We start from the raw sequence: 17,881 nt of genomic DNA on the forward strand, positions 1-17,881 counted from the left end.
ATGTAGCAGCCCACATGTAGGCAACCAGTGCCCCTTGAGATCAAGAGGAGTATTGTGCCTGGCCCTCATCTTGCTGTGCAAGTCTCCTATGCAGTTGATTTATAGTTGATATCGATGCCATAATGAGCTATGCCATATTGATTTCTTCAGTAACTTCAAGCCTCCCAGTTGACAGTAGGTGTTTATGTGTGAAAATCTGAATTTGGTCTATAGTCAATATAGTCATTGGAGCAATTTGGATTGCAGACGGCAAGGTATTTATTCTAGCATGAGCTGAATCTTTCTTCAGACCTTTTATTTTAATCAATACTATATGTCCCATAATTATCATGGGAGGATAGGTACCTAGTTTGGATATGAACACCTAAATTTAGTGTCTAGCTATAGACTCAGTCTCATCCTATGTTATACCACAGCATACAATATATTTTTATGTATTATTACCTTGGTGACTTGTTTTACTGTTCAGCTTGTTACTGTCTGCTGTTTGTGTAATACAGCCTTCATAAATTTAAGGTGAGGAGAGATTATGCAATGCAAAAAGATTTTACTGTGTATATGTATAATAAAACAAATATATATAAAAAGTGTCTTAAAATAGGTTTATTGCTTACTTTCAGGTAAGTGTTTACAGTAGGTTAAAGGAAGATTGCTAAAATAAGAATGCTATGATGTGTCATTTCTAATGTGCTAGTCTGAATCATGCTTGTGTGCAGTCACCGTATCAGCTCGCTGCAAGGCTGCCAAGCTGCCCACACGTTCCCATGATGAATTTGCCAAGAGAAGTCTGATCTCCTGGCCATCTGCATTTGTTTTGAGTCATAAGTCCCTGGGTGTGTTTATTAGCTACTGTATTTATTCGTGCTTTATTTGCTGGAAGCTGGTTTTGACTTTTGTTTCAGTTTTCCCTGTTGACTTGACTTTTTAAGTTTGCTTTTGAAAACCCTATGGACTTAGAATTGGGCTGCGAATGTACTTCAGGTCTCTCGGCTTTCTTGAAAACTATAAAAAAAAAAAAAAAAGTGTGTTCAACACACCGCAGCAGATCTATCACGACTCTAGGAAAAACAACTTTGAAATTATAAATGCCAAATATCAGGATATAGTTTTTCAACTTAAATACTCATTAAAACTTGTGCCTTTTGGCATTTTATAGCTGAAACTAGGACAGTTGCTTCTTTTCTTATATGGTCAGTGCTGTGCCCATCAACTATCGTTTGGTGTTTTGTTTTCATTTACCTTCAGCGTATCTCACAGTCTCACAAGTCCTGATGCATGCCTGTGCACAAGGGCTTATCAAAAGGAGCACAAGTGCTTTATCTAAACTGGGTCCTGCTGTTTACAATTCACCAGTCCTCCTTTTCTGGCTTTCTCCTTCCTCATCCCAGCCAGAGGAGTCGTGTCTATGTGGCTGGCTTTTCAAACTCCAGTGCAGGCACTTAGTGCCAGGATTCACTGCTATTTTAGGGGATCTCAGCTACAAGCCAAGGTACCGGTGTGCTAGGTACTGTATAAAGACAACAAAACCACAGTTCCTCTGCCAAATAACTTAATGGGTCGCTAATCACTGCTTTGTATACTCATTTTTAAACCTTAATCCAAAATGCATAATCCAGGGCTAACCAGTGTGCCTTCCTGAATGCCCAAATGGTGATCTGAGCATAGTTTTTTGGGGAAAATAACTGTACTTTTTTGAAAGATGGCAATTCTGTCTCACTAGTGACTTTTCTACTTGCCTTAGATAATGTTTGCATTACAAATGGTTACCGATCTTCTTTGCTTCTGAAAATTCATTGAGCTTTTTTCTGTGTGGATTGCCAGAGGGTTGCAGTAGAAATTTTGTATTTTGATGTTCGTTTTTCATTTCTTAACTCAGTGCCACACATCTTCAAACTGTGGTAACTTTCTGCTGGTGATCATATCCTTTCCTCTTACCAACTTGTAATTGTATTTGTCATCTTTCTCCCTTGTTTTTATGAGTACCATTTAAAAGGATTATTTTTTTCTCTAATATCTTAATAATCCTGATATTATTTTTTTTTAATCAACATTGGATTCTGCTGTTCAAGCTCTTCTTTTGCATATAGTTTTTACAGCAAATCATTTCTAAGAAGAAACATGGAGCTCTAAGTTAAATTGACAGTTTGTGGGGCTATTTTTTTCCTCAGGTCCAAAAAATGACCCTGATGACAGAAAATGGTGTGTGAATTTTGCACCATTAAAAAAATTCCTCCCTCTCCTTACGTACCGAGGTACTTTGTATGACCAGTCTGGCCTAAAGCGCTGGTTGCAGAAGAGATCTTCATCCAGGTAGCTGCATTAGTTGCCTATGCTTGTAATAATTTTTGGCAGTCATGACAAGAGCGAGTAGAGAAACTAGCATTAACATCTTTAGCCATATGTGGTGCTCCAACCCCAGTGCCTTGCCATGAACCACATTTGTTTTCAGCAGAACGAGTTTATTACGCAGCGTGTGCTCAGATTAGTTATTCTAACTATTTCCTGGGGTTTGGGCCTTGAAATGAGTGTTGGACATGGAGTATTTAAAGTATTTATCTGGTTTCTCTAAAGTCATGTTCGGATAATAAAAATGCAAAATGGAGGGGAGGTGCTTGTAAAACTTCCTTTTTGCCTGTTCGTAAGATGATTTTTTAAAAATACAAATTATATAAAATATCTCAAAGGGATTTGCAGATCATGAAACTCTTAAATGTAGCTTAAAACACTTGAAAATTCATGTGTGCCATATTTTTGTAGAGAATTTATAAAAACGTCTTTGAATGTGTAAAATTTTGCAGGATTGTGTTTTGTTTTGTTTTTAAAATATTCTGTTCTTAAAGGCACTTATGATATTTTAGGTGCCTGAAACGTTTTCACGTAGCTTATAGCTAGCAGGACTACACATATGTTTTGCTGCTTCCTCAGCCTAAGAAGTGTTCCTTAAAGCAAAAGAAAATGGTTTTATTAATTTTGACTTGGATTCCTCCTTAACAGTACTAGAATAGTATGAGAAGCCAAAATTACTGAAGGCAAAAGCTTGACCAGCAAAAGATTTGCCTGCAAATAGTTACGCATACCAAAGAACATGTTTTCCTAAGGACTGTGTCTAGCTTTGCAGCTGAATTTCTCCTGGAGACAACCTCACGCATAAAGTGGTGTGAGCAGTATGGGATGGTGTGTGACTGGCGACTAATAGTGATGCCAGTGATTTTTCATCTGGGACATCTTGGGGGAAAAAACGCTTCTCCAGTAACTGGAGAATGCTTCTGGTCTTTCAGCCAAAATCATTCGTCTTGTTTGCATTTCCTTTTTTTTTTTTTTTGTAAGAATATGGAATTGCAGAGTTCTGTCAGTCCATTTGTTCAAAGAACTGATTCAGATCTTGAGCAGACTTGTATTTCAGGCAGCTGTGGGATTTTCTCAGAGCTTTGTCTGGCAGAGCGCTTCTTGGCCTCTTTTACTCTGCTCAGGGTTACCAACCGCTGCGGAGGGAGGCTGCAAGAGGTGGCGTCGAGCCAGCTGTCCTCCTTCCAGCCATGGCAGCAGATGTTGTGCATATCGGAGTCCCTCAGATTTGGTGGTTCTTTCATGATACCGTTGAAATTGGTTCACTGTGCTTTTATAATTTAGATATACAGAATGAGTTTTTTAATGGAGAGGTTTTTTTACTTTTTGATGGACTCTGAGATGATGATGAACCTACTTGTCTGTTGTCTCCAAAATACTGTGATTTTTCTCTAGTAGTATCTTAGATCAGCAGTCCAGAGACTTCTTCCTTGTAGAACAGATGTTGCTTCTAGATATACTTCCTTGCAACACCTTGTTACCTTCCTCTTCGTTTCTTTGGATTGCAAAAAGCTATCCAATTAGCTCAAATATACGTGCAGGTACTTGAATTTGTATGTTGGTGTTGATGGTTGTCTCCTGAGTCCCAGAGATGACCTGAAGTCTTAAGGGGCCTTGATCTTCTCCTACCAGACAGGAGGAGTCACTGAGAACTTTAGATGCGGACATGGTTTCCTCTTCTAAGCCGGCATCATTCTGCATGCTGTCAGTCTAATAGCTTTGGGCGTACTTGCAGTGAGGCTGACGGAATGAAATAAGCTTTTTTCTAAATGAGTAGGAGTTTCTAAGCCAGGAAATTTTGGCCTACTAGAACAAAAGAGGGCTACGTCTTGACAGAAATTGGAGGAGGATCACTGCAATGAATACTGTTTGGAGATGGTTCTGGCTACCCTTTAGTGAAGCTGAATCTCATTAACGCATAGACAGAATGCACACATTACTTTAGTGCACTCTCTTTTTCTTGAAGTTTATATAAACTTAAGAATTGGATGAGCTTCAGATATGCTATCTGAACAAAAAGCATGTTGATGCAATCTAACTTGTATTAAGAGATAAGACTCGTCTCTGCTGACTGTGAACAAGGGCTGAGACAGCTCTTGAAATATTTTGAATGTGCTCTCTGTCTTCTCGAGCACTGCCTGAGAATTGAATCGAAAGCCAGTGCAAAAACTATCGTCTGATACAAGATGATGTTGCACTGTTTATTCTGTTTTATGGCTTTTCGGTATTGCAACTGAAAAAGAGAATTTACGTATATGTAATTGCACTAAAACAACCTTGTAGTTGAGGGGTTTGGGGAGAAAAGAGAAAGGCCAGGCAGCAGACATATAGTTAAGAGCTGAGTTGATAAACTGATAGAGATTAAATAATGAAAGATTCCTGAGCAATGTGCTGTAGTAGAAATCACTCTATAATTGCAGAACTTCACAATATTACAAATGGAGAGATGAATCAGAGTTGATGGAGAGATGAATCAGAAATGAAATGGAGAGATGAATCAGAGCAATGAGTTGAACTTCTTGAAAAAAAACAGGCTCAGAGAGCTTTCTGTACATCTGAAAATATGAGAGGACATTTGTGTCAAAAAAGCAATGAAAAAACACAACCCAACAGTCTGTGAGAAAGGAAGATAATGAGGTGGCTGAAGAACAATTTAGTTTTACCAAAACCAGAACATGTAAAGAAGTATGTGAAACACAACCCTTGAAGAACTGCAAACTCTTACCTGGGAGGCTTAATAATAACTATACTTTTCGTCTCTATGATGTATATGTTATCATTTGAAGGCATAAAGCAGTGAGTAGATCAAAACAAATTAAGCAAAGGTTAATAGTTATGGTTGCAGTCTCTTGCCTCTGTGCTGCACTTAGCTTGTCACACTGTTGTTCTTCTTGGACAATTTATTTGTAATACAGAGTGCAAAATAAAAACCTCCACAACTTTTATTATAGTTGAGGTGCACTTTAGATGGTGGAAGTCTGTCCCATCCAGGTGTGCACAAACTGCAGCTCTCAGGAAGAGAAAGGAGCATGTAAACCAAGCTGGACCTAGAGCCCTCTCTGCTGGATGGCTGGGAAACAACACTTCAAACAGGAAAAAACAAGAATTCTGATGTAGAAAAGAAAATCTGAGAGTCTAGTGCAAGAACTTGAGACATAAACCACAAAACTTATGTAGATGAGCTCTTCTTATTATTAGCAGATGAAATAGCATACATTTATTGCATAAAATGGCCTTCTGTTATTAAATCATCAGGTGATATGTTTTAACGATAATTCTTTTCTTTTGAGCATATATAGTATCTGAGGGGAAAAACGTTCCATCTTAGAAATTTGAAAAATTCGTAATGTCTGTGCCAAAGAAGAGTATGCAAGTAAAGAATTTTAAAACTGTGTACAGCATAGGAGGTGTAGACGGGTGCTGTATTTTTGTAGTAATGCCCAAAAGAGATTAACACTTGCTGTAGGAGCTGCAGCAATATGTGGAAAATACGCTATAACAAGACAAAGACTTTTTAAAAAAGGCACTTGGCAAGGTGCATCAACTTTTTGAGTGTCTCTCTTAAAATAAAATATATTTTCCAGTAAGAGGGGAAACCCTATCATAAAGTCCATACCTTATTCTTAAAGTGAAGGCAAACACAGTCTTTTTGAATTTTTTTCTTTCAGAATATTTGACTGATAGAAACAGGGGAAGGGAGAGACGCAGAGAGTAACTGGGTTGCCTCTTTATTTCCAGCACTAACAGATCCGCTAAAACTATGCAGCTCCCTAAAGTCCAACCATTTGGAACTGATGCTGAAGTGTGTGTACGTGTGAGCACGCAGGCACAGCTTTTATGTGGGTGTTTTTGAGCCAAAAAAAGACTGCTGGAGTTAAGAGGTATCAACTTTGAATAAACTCATGAGGAGCGTTGACTCTCCCTTCTCCAATGGTCTTTCAAAATGTGATAGCATTTGATAGCATCGTGATAGTGTCATGACATATCTGTCCACAGCAAAATTGTGTAGGGACAAGAAAAAACAGGGGTGTGTACGCTTTTGGAAACCTTTGAAATCTTGCATGCATGGAAAAGTATAGCAAAACCATTACTGAACTTTATTAAACTTGGTTTCCCTCCATTTCTATGTGTGGGAGAAGCGTGTTCTGGAAACGTTTGATGTTCTGTAAAGTGTTCATTATGAAATTTTTCTTTTCCTTTTTTTTTCGGTTGTTACCCTTAAGGGTAACAACTTGATTAAGGCATTTTAGTGCAGATAGTGTGGCGGGGTTGCCTTGGGGTTTTTTTCCTACTTTTTTTCAAGCAAGAATGATATAACCACTGGAAAATTAGTTAGATTAAAAATGGTGTAAGAAGTGTAGAGTAGTAGGAAACAGGAAGATTTTATATTATATTTCTGTTCTGTAAGAATAAGTTCTGTGAGGTGAGTATTTCTGGAAAAAAAAAAAAAACAGAGAAAGAAGCCTGTCCAGGTAATCAAACTAACTGTTATGAATTTTTCACCTTGTGTCACTCACTAGGTGTTTTGCAAAAGGCAGTAACAGCATTGTGTAAAGGACTGTGAAATTGTTCTCCTGAAAAGGCATGAGTAGTGCAGATGTACACTAAAGGATGCCTTTTGTATTTGTGCTCTTGCTTTACCTGTTTTTCCCATCATTTGTTGGCCAAACTAATTCTAATGGTAGCACAAACAAAGGAATTTAAAAAGTATATTTATAGAGGTATTTGTGAAAGTATCTTAATAGTATTTATTTTCAACAGGAGAGAAAATGTGGAAACATTGCATTGCCACGTTTTCCTCTTTCATCTCTCCCAAGGTGTTTTCTCAAATGTTTTTTCCCATGAGAAACAAAGTGTTTTATATGTAGTTGTACGATAGGTGTAGAAAATTAGGCAACTGTCTAATGGCTTGTTTATAAATGTGTATATTCACACACACATATATCTTCTTGGTAGAGTAATAAATGCTATCTAACCTCTAGTACATTAATTTTTGAATATGTTTAAGCTACATGATACGCATGTCACAAAGATGACAGACATTTTTGGTGTTAATCTAAGAGAGACCTCAAAGATGCTTGCAGATGCTCCTGGAGTGGAAGCGGTGCGGGCGGGATGCTAAAGGAGAGCTGTAACATGTCTGTGGAGCCACCAGCCAGTGGCTATAGTGTGAAACAAATGCATAGATTTCATAGGTTATATATGGAAGAAACTCCTCAAATACTCCTCTTTATTGCATAAAATTATCGGAGGTTTGATCCTGTCTGTCAGTCCTGCCTGCCTGTAGTTAGCACAGCACAGTAAAGCTTCAGCAGTCAAGAGTCCTTGACACCAGTGCGCCAAACCCACGGTCATGTTTCTGCTGCAAAGGCATCCTTTTTCTTACAATAGCTTGGGTAATTTCTGAAGATCTTTTAGACAGACAGACCTCATTAAAAAGCAGCTATTTGGCAGTCTCTGCCAATCCACAAGCTGGATTTAAGTGTTAAGCATTCTGTGACTGTCCACATAATACTAAATACTTTTAAAATGTCTTTTCTGGATGCAATAAGGAAATCCAGTAAGTCGGTACAGATTTTTCTTACTGTAACTGAATGTGAATTTGAAAAACAAAATAAACATGAATCCAAGTTTGCATTGAACTCTCTATGGCCATGTTGACTGACTTCAGTAGGTGCTGGACCAGGCTCTTTGACTATAAAACGATAGCGATGACTCTATTGTACCACAGAGTTCTGTTAAAAATTCACATGAACATCCGAGATAACCAAGATCTTGAAGAATTTACAGCTATTAAAAACATAATGTATACCCTGAAAATGAACATTATCTATGCTTTGTGTTTAGAAGATAGCCAAACATATGAGTGAGTGCTGCTCTCTTCTTTAGCTGTAACTTAATAATTTTGCAGGTTATAAGGTCTTCTGATACTGCAAGGCTATCTCATTCTGTGCTGGAATGGAGTTATTGTACTGTACAGGCCTGTTCTCTTATGAATCAATAAAAACTTTTTCAAAAATCATTGCATAATTGTTAATTCTGTTTAATATTTAAACAGTTCTTTCTGATGCTGACTTTACCTGTGCTATATTTTGCTGCAGAATTTTCTTAAAATGAATCTCTCTTATATATATGTATACATGTTTTCTATTTTTCTTTTTTCAGGGCATGGCTTTTACCTTGGAGGAGAGGCAACAGTTGAATATTCATGGATTACTGCCACCTTGCTTTCTTGGTCAAGATGCCCAGGTTTATAATATTATTAAGAATTTTGAAAGGCTGACATCTGACCTAGACAGGTAAAGTATGGCTATGAAACTTTATCCTAGTTATCAAACCACGAGTCCCTTATTTATTTTTTTTTTATGTCAGTACAGATGAAACTTTGTGGTTTTTTTTCGAGCTGTGGTGGTTTATGATTGGAAATCATTAAGCTAAATATATACTTTTGCTAGAATGCTTTCTTCAAGAAATCAACTCCTAATTTTAAATTGTCATATTCCAGTGCTATTCACGTGAACTTATTATTTCAATAACCAAATAATATAAAGGTCATCAGAAGCAAATGAACTCATGTGAAACTAAAAGACAGTAATGTCTTTACATGCATATAGATACAAATATATAAAATTCATAAAATATTAAAAAATTAGTACGTAATATAGTGTTGTTGTGTTGGTTTTTTTAAGAAAAAAGCTGTGGAGGGCTTTAAACATTTATGAATACTCCCCCCCCCCCGTGTTTTATAGGCCCTAGAATAAAACAGTATTCCCTTTTTTTCCCCCCTGTGCCTTGCTTTTCTCTGTTGTGGCGTTGTCTCGTTATCTGTATGTAATACATGGCTTTTAGATACCTGTCTGTTGGTGGCAAGGCTTTTTTATAATTTAAAGTTGCCACAACCCTTGTTTTTTATGGAGGCAGAATAGGATGAGTGCAGCCGCCTTTGTAAGTCAAGAGCTCATGATTGTGGTATCTTTTCTAGGTTAGCTATTCTCCAGTGCTCTCAGGGAGGGCATCATCAGTTATCACAGAGTAGTTGCTTCCCAAGCTAGAATGTTTTGGTCTGAGTCCCTGCATGTAGCAAAATATAAAATTTAATGTAGACCCCTGCTTCAACCACTGACATTACCATAGGAGAAAACTTTCTCTTTCCTGTCCCCTTCTCCTCCTTGACTCTGCCTTGAAGTAGTCTCTTCATGATACAGCTGGTTGTTTCATATGTTTCAGGAAGGTAAAGACTGTAAGGCTGTTTCAGTTGTTTGTTTCTACTTGAATTGCTGGAATTTCTATTCACCTGCAACTTAAAAGCAGGAAGAAAAAAGGCCTTTTATCCCATTGTTGTATGTGTTTCTTAACTAGCAAAGAAGTTTTGCTCCTACTTCAGGTCACAGGAGAAAAGCACTTGTGTTTCTCAAAACATCACAGATTGAAAGTTATGGGTCTAGCTATGTGAAATTCAAAAGGGGAGTAGCAGTATTTCCAAATCTTAATTCTTTTTTTTTTTTTTAAGCAAAAAATTGTGGATATTTAAATGGCTCTTTGCCAAAATGAAAAATTTCTGCAGGAAAGGAAAGAAGAAATAATCTATCAGTTTGAACTGACAGAGTATTAAAAGTTTGAATGCTGTGACATTTGAACCCGAATAAACCACCATATACTGAAGTTTTGTTCACAGTGGGAATTGTCAAATAAAAATAGCTGTCTCTGAGTGTTGTGGGAATAATTTGCAGAAAACTTGCTTTATCATGTTGAAAGAAAGGAAAAAAAATCTGTCTGTCTTGGGTGGGGGAGGAAAGGAACTTTTATTTTTTTTAAGGTGCACTTAATCCACATATGATAAACACAAATAATACACAACTATAAACAAATATAAATATGTTTACAAATAAATGTAAATAAAAGCTTTTCCAGAAGCCATTTGCTTCAGGTAATTTTTTTTTCCAAATCCGTCCCTTTTAATTATATACAGACATTAAGCTTAATTAACCAAAACCCCAATGTTATTATTTCCCACCTATGAGTCTTTTGCATTTTCTCTTTTCCAAATAAATAGTTGGGTAAGGAAGAAATTTGTTTCCTGCTCCTGTGACCAGATATTCTTAAAACAGAAGCACAGACATTACAATATTACATCCATGTGTCTTGAGCATTGGGCTGTAGCGTGCCATCTTATACCATAGGGCGTTTTCAGTATAATGCCTTTTTTTAGTGTAAAGGTTATATTGTACCGTGCAGCTTTGCAGTACAAATTTGTTGTTGTTAATAGGGTTTTAGTGACATACTTCAGCTGATACTTCAGCTGAGAAAACTACTACGTCTTTGGTTCAAAGCAATAACTTGAAGCTATTAGGAGTTAATCTTTTATTGTCACTAATGTGACCACTAGTCACATAACGTAAGGAAAAAAATTAAAAAGCTGTGTTTATTTCCCAGTCCTATTCTGTGGCGCGTGGCAGTGGTATTTTCTCAATCATAATTTTTGGTCCAGGTACTTCTATCTTCTCCTTCCCCTTACAGTCTGAAAAAACAGCGTGGCTCTATGTATAATGGAGCTGGATAAGCTGGGCTGGCATCTCCATCCTTGGAGATACTCAAAACTTGACTGAACATGGTCCTGGGCAACCTGCTCTGGTTTACTCTGCTTCCACCAGGCATATATTGCCTGGTATGCTTAGCAAAAAGGGAGCCAATAACAGGAAATAATTCTATTCCTCTAACTTAATTTGGAAAAGCTGCAATGGATTCTGCAAGTAATTTAATCTTCTTTTTCTCCCCTGTATGTTCTTAATTGTCTTGCTTCTTGCTCTGTATTGACACTGACACAGCCACATCTTTTGTCTGGACCTTTCTTTCTCCAAAGAGTCACACTGGTAAAATGCTTTACTGGAAGTGTGAACATTAGGAGAGGTGCCATCAGATCACTTTTCCTGAGAATGCTGTGTGATTTTGTTTTTTCTTAAAGTTCTCTGTCTTTCATAGCATTTCTATATAGATACTGATGATGCAAAGTAATGGAGCTAAGTATCTTAGGTTAAAAATAACAGCGTTTCCTCCCACTTTCCTTTAATTGCCCTCATGTTTTGCAAGAGAAGAGCAAACAAACTTCGGGTTTGTTTTGGTTTGTTTTGGCTTTTTTTTTTTTTTTTTTTTTTTTTACCGTACCATTTTTGCCTCGTATAATGCATGCCAGCAACAGCAGGACCAGTTATCCTAAGAAATCATCAGTAGTTTTCTGGTAGTTTTATCAGGGTTTTGTGGGGTTTTGGAGGATATTTGGTTTACATCCTTTTGTTGCTACTGTATTTCATTGCCTTCGTAATAGCAGAGTAGCGTGAAAAGTTCTTAGGTGAAGTAAAGGCAAGTGGGAAAAGTGACATACTGAAATTTGAATGCTTGGCAATCCCCTCTGTCTTACTTGCCAGGCCTTCGTTTTCATCCTCTGAAACTCTTCCCTGAAATCTTCATTCAAGACTCCTTGTCTGAGGACAGATAATATTTTTCTCCCTTTTTATAGCATAAATGATTGTTCTCAGTGTTTTATTGCTTGTTTTCACTATGTTTTCAATTAAATGTGGGCTTCAGTAAAAGATTCCATTAAATACTGCATTTTAAGTATATCTTTTTTTAAAACACAATGCCGAAAAACACTTCATCCTTTTAGTGTGTAGATTACTTGGATGTTGCTAAAAGATGAATACTTTTGTCTAACGCATTATAACCAAGACCCCATTGAGGATGAAGCATCATTGTTTTTCCCCTTAAGAGAGAATTTTTGAGAAAGTGGATACCCCATAGTTGATACTATGCCGAGAAAAGAAGAGGTATTTTATACCTGCTACTGAAAAGTAGCCTTCTGATCAAAACTGCTCTTCTCTAGAAATTGTTTTCACTTTATAATAATATTTCGTATGCTTATTTGGATATGGCCAAGTATGTAATACTGGAAAATATGATTATAAGTAGTGTGCAGTTATTATATTTGTAATTTCTTTAGCATATCCTGAATATAAAAGAGGCATGATAAATGCAAGTAAGAAAATAAAACCCCAATTTAATGCCATAGGTCAGTAAAAACAAAATGGGGAGTTTTAGCATTTTTTGATTTGAAGCCCTTGAGGAAGACTTTTGCTAAACTTTTTATTTCTTTGTAAAAGATTTCTTTACCCCATTTAAAATCCAGGCTTTATCTGAGTAATAAGAAAGGATGATGTAAAGGTATTCTAAAGTCTTAAGTAGCCACATCTCACTTTAAATTGAAGTGATAAAAATTAAAGCATATATACTGGCAACTGCTTCAAAACATAATGATGTGGCTTGAATGAATGTTTGCAGTCTCCGGTATAGAGCAGGCCGGAGTACGCATGATATTCTCTCACATCTCTTTCAAGATCCTCTGGAAACAAAATGAATGTCTTCAAATGTGTTCACAACTATATGTGAATGAGCTTGTATTTCAAGGTAAATGTTGGGATAATCATCCTCAGGAGAAAGGTTTTAATAAAGAAAATGCTCCAAGAATTCAAGGACATTGAAAGACATGCTATATTATAATGACATACTGGGAAAATGAAAGGTTAGTAGGCAAGTGTAATAATATGAAAGAAAATTAGTATGTATGTGTACTTGTAGCTGAGAACTACAAGTGCAGGATATAATTTAACCCTGGAGAACATTAAAAAAATAATGCGTATGATGGGAGGTGGTTCAGGATGCCTTATGGTGATGGTATTTAGTGTATATCTTCAACTCTTTGGTTACTAGATCTTTATCTGTTTAGAGTCTAAAGTACTCTGAGTGACACAAGGGGAGGGACACTGTTTCGCCTCACTTCTGTCACCTCATTACAAATGTCACCAGCTGCCAAACTGGCTGCATTAGCTTTGCTTATAGGCCTGGTTAAATTTTTATGTAGCAGATCACGAAATAAATGCTTCGCTGATATACAAGCTTAGCTTCAGTACAACAAATACAGATTTGCTAAACTGTTCTTTGTTAGAGTTACCTGACTATATTTGTGTCTTCCTAAAGTATGAATTAGATTTTATTGGTGCATGTGATGCATAAGTATGCTGAAGGAAAGTTCATGTGAATAATATCTAAGCACACAAACCTCCAGGCTTTTACAATAAATGTGTTGTATACATTTCTTCAACACTTGTGTAATAAAATGATGGGCATATAAAACTTTTTGAGTATAAGTAATTAGTAATCCATTATAAATTGAAAAAAAAACAACCTACATAAATCGTATACATAAATTAAGTTAAAGTTTTTATGTAAGCCTATTGGTATAGAAGACTACTTAATTTTTAAAGTAATCCTTAACCTAACTAAAACTAGTGAATAGAGAGGTGAGGTCTAGGATCATCCAGTTCCTAAATATTAAGTGTTCAGAAAGTGACCAGAGTCATACCTGTGTGAACTAGTGTAACTTGAAGTCACTTATAGACTCATATCATCTGTCATACTCAGCATTGAAATTTGGCTGAGTGATTTGGAGCAGTGATCTATTTATTCAATATTAGAGTGACAGTAGTCAAAAGTAGATTAAGCTAAGCATGAGCTTTTTTTCACTGTCATTTCTCTGATAATTTTTTTTCTTATTGGTTTTCTTTTTAAATAAATATAAAACTTCTTCAAATGCAATCAAAAATTGTTTTCCATTAGGAGATTAAAGCATTGCAGATTTCATTACAAACATAGGCTTCAGGGACAAAAGGCCATATGTGTATGCTTTGTTTTTGAAAGCTTTGTCCTACAGTATTCAGGTGTATTGGAGTATTGGTACTTGGAGTATTAGTCTGGATTTAAGAGAAATTTCTATCAAGGCAAGAGTAGAAAAAGCTAACATTTTTATTTCATTTTTTGGGCAAGAGAGTAAACTTGATTTATTTAATGATGGAACAACTAATAAATACGGCTTAGGTTCTGACAGACCAAATACTCAATTGCAGCGTAGTGTTTTGTACCTGAGAGGGATTAGCCTCTTGAGTATGTAGTTTGCCAACTTTGTGATGGTTTCACAAAGTTATCCTTTGTGTCTGAACCATTTGTGCTATTAAGACAAGGAGGAATTTACTCTCAACAAGAAACAGGCTGTTGTAGAACAAACATAGCTTTAATTAATTGTATAAACACCTTTGTATTTCTGAATTTACTTTCTATGCTCACTTGATGTCTGTCTAATTATATGTAATTCTCCACAGATATATTCTACTAATGAGTCTTCAGGATCGAAATGAAAAGCTTTTCTATAAAGTGCTGACTTCTGACATTGAAAGGTTCATGCCTATTGTTTATACTCCCACTGTGGGACTGGCTTGCCAACAATATGGTTTAGCATTTCGGAGGCCAAGGTATGTAAGTTTATACTTCAAATAAAAGTAATTGTATCTTATTTTCCTCTTGGCAGGTTTCTGCAGGGCTTTTCTAACATAGCTGAATGTAAGCCAAAACTGCAATAATTGAGATAATTCAAACTACACTTTTGGTCTACATTAAACAATAATTTGTATTGCATTAGGAGGGCAAATGGTTGTTTTAATTGTATTAAAACCTGGGTACATTTTTAATCTCATTAACTGCCTTTTTTGAAATCCTAGCTGCATGTTACAAGACCAGAGAAGAATGGATCCTTAGTCTTAGATTTCTGTTAGCAACCTGAAGAGCATAGACTTTTACCTATATAAATATTTATACTATTGGTATTTTATACATACGTATATAAAAATAAATATATAAACTAAGGGTGCATTATATTTGCACCTACTGACATCTTAAAAATAATCAATAGTCATCAAAGCGCCTGTTTCACTGCTTAATAATTTGTTGTTTCAAACGTTGGTTTCTGGAGTGCTTTTATTCTGTAAACAGCGTCTGTATTTATAGAGTGTTGAAGAAGTGGTATGAAAGAAGGGTAGATGCTTCTGTTTCACTCCGCCCCTTGAACATCAGCCCAAAGAGTTTGAGATTTATGGTGGCTGCTGTTTAAGAACCATGTGCACCTTCAAGTGCAAACTGGAACGCTTTGGAGGCTTCTGTACAATTTTCTGGCAAAGGAAGAGATAAATGAGCTGTATGTGCATAGCTCTGTTAACAGAAATAGTTTTTTTACAGTCAAGGCATTGATCGGAAATAAGAAGCTTGCAAGACTAAAGGGAACAAATGACTGCTCACAAATTCTTCAGCAGGAGGTATTTGAGGGAGAAGACTTATGGCTTCAAGGTTTTGTTATTATCAATGTAAAAATCATTTTGGCCTTGTGACTGACAGAATGAGTCAGGACCATCTGGCCAACTGCAGAAAATAAGAATTCCCACTTCTATACACATTTAGAAGTTCAAAAAGACCTCAAGAATGCTTACTTAAACCTGTGTAACGATCTGTGGCTTTTAGGTGCCTTCCCTAGCAAGAGAAGTCATCTCCTTTTTTCCCCCTCAGTATTTACCACCACGGTGATTTTATTGGCCTTCCAGGAAGTCCTAAATGTGCCTGCAAATTAAGTCTTTGCCTAAACTGGTCTCATTGCCCCTTGTTTTGATATCCATTGCTGTACAGCATATTGCACAAGGAGCACCTCTGCCTGTGCACGTACTTTTCACTTTCTCCCCAGACCTTAGGAGCATCTGTGGAGAAAAATAACCCTGTTAAATTTGACAGTTCAGTTGAGTGTCAGCCTGCAGCTGGTGAGAAACAGCTTGCAACAGCAACTGAAACATCCCACCAGTCCCCTTTAGAGACTTTCAGATTTCTTCAGTCTGATCCTAAATACACTCAAGAGATGTGGAAAAAACTGATTTGGGAGGTAGGGACAGGGAGAGGAAACACTTCAACTTTTTGCCCTTTTTTTTAATTTTCTTTTATTTGGTGGATTTTTTATCTGCAGTGAACTTGGAAAGGTGCCCTAAATCTTTCTCCTCTAGATATTAAGACTAAAATCCTAGTTCTCGTAGTTCACATTGCTCTGCCATGATTAAATTTATGGATCTGTATAGTTAACTTGAAACAAATTACACTAGAGACATGCAGTTAGAACAGATATACAGGGAATCAAGAACTACTCAGTTCTCCACAATGTAACTAAGCCACTCTTTAACCTCTCCTGTAATAAGAATTGAGTAGACTTTAAAATTTTATGGATTTGTTTGAATCATTAATGTATGTCATCACAAGCTTACATTTTGTTTTGCTTCTTGTTTCAAGTATGATATAAAAAGCTTTCAAAATCAAGGCATAATAGCAGTAATACATACATTGTGCAGGCTTTGGAATAGCAAGCTGAACTTTCTCAACTCAACAAATGACTGCAGCATAAAACTACTAGTGCATATAAATAACATTGTACTAACTTGCTGTGTTCCCCACGGACTTTCCTCTGTTCTACTTTAAAAACCTTGTTATTCTGGCCCATGGATAGCAAGCTTCCATTCTGATGATATATTTAGCTATTCTGAACAGCGACAGGGGCGATCCAAGTGCTTGTTGAACATCCTCATATTTGTATGTTCTTAAAAGTATGATTTTCTTTACCAATGTTGGAATAAAGTCTGTTTTCCTTCCAAAAAAGTGCTCATTTCCTTATTGAAAATGAGCAAATTTGAGGCAGCTGATAGTACTTGCATAATTTCTTTCCCTTATCATTTAACTTAAAAAATATATAGCTTTTTAGGACATTCCATAATTCAGTATTTCACACTGTATTTTTCACTGCAGCTGAGCTGCTAATGAGTGAAATATGTTTTAAACAATATGAAATCATGTTTTAACTGATGTGGTTTTTGGTATTCAGTTTTATTCTTGAGCTTCTGAAGTCAGCCTTGGCTGTATTCATCTGTCTGCTGCTTCCCAACTATGCGCACTTTATATACGTGACTGACTGTCTGGGGAGATGTGTAAGATATTTATAAAAGTCTGTTTTATTTCTAGTCCTGCTGAATTGCCTCACTACTTTCAAATAAGTGTCTTAATGACACATTTAAGTAAAGATGGCTGAAAAACACGTACAATCTTCTTCTGCCTAATAAGGATCTCATAAATATTTTTTTCTTAAGAACAAAATATCATCGGCCAAGTCAGATGTTTACTCTTTCCATAAAATTTCCAATTGCTACGTTCCCGTTATCTCACTACCTGCTCTCATCTTCCCACGCCACCCATCTGATGCCAGTCTTCATTAGATGTCTCAAAGGAAGGGACTGTAAAGAGTTTCCCCTTTGGCAAACTCTTTGCTGCTTGAGGAATAACATTGTGATCTTCCTCTGTGCTCTGATACAGAGATCTGTTGTGTTTGCCTTTTTTTTTTTTAAGAAAAACCTCTTCTAAATTATTCCAAAACCCGCTATGCAAAGCAATCAATTTCATTTGGTTTGAAATTATATTCTAGAGTGTGACTCATTTAGCATTAAGTGTTATATAGCAGCATCCTGCATAAACAGCACCCTCCATGAGGTGAACGCACAGGGAAGAACATTAATTTAACAAACAGGAGAAAATGGTATAAAATTTAGTCCAGTCTATACATCCTCATGTTTTTTAT

General features: G+C 36.4%; 1 protein-coding gene across 1 annotated transcript in view; it reads left to right on the plus strand.

Moving 5' to 3' along the window:
- The window catches only part of ME1 (malic enzyme 1), a 202,029-nt gene that overhangs the window by 34,912 nt on the left and 149,236 nt on the right, over positions 1-17,881 (plus strand). The window contains exons 2-3 of the mRNA XM_054195416.1: positions 8,512-8,645; positions 14,553-14,702. Of these exons, the coding sequence (XP_054051391.1) occupies positions 8,512-8,645; positions 14,553-14,702 (284 nt within the window). The remainder of the gene's footprint in view (positions 1-8,511; positions 8,646-14,552; positions 14,703-17,881) is intronic.

Source organism: Rissa tridactyla, chromosome 3, assembly GCF_028500815.1.
Source record: "Rissa tridactyla isolate bRisTri1 chromosome 3, bRisTri1.patW.cur.20221130, whole genome shotgun sequence".
Lineage (NCBI taxonomy): Eukaryota > Metazoa > Chordata > Aves > Charadriiformes > Laridae > Rissa > Rissa tridactyla.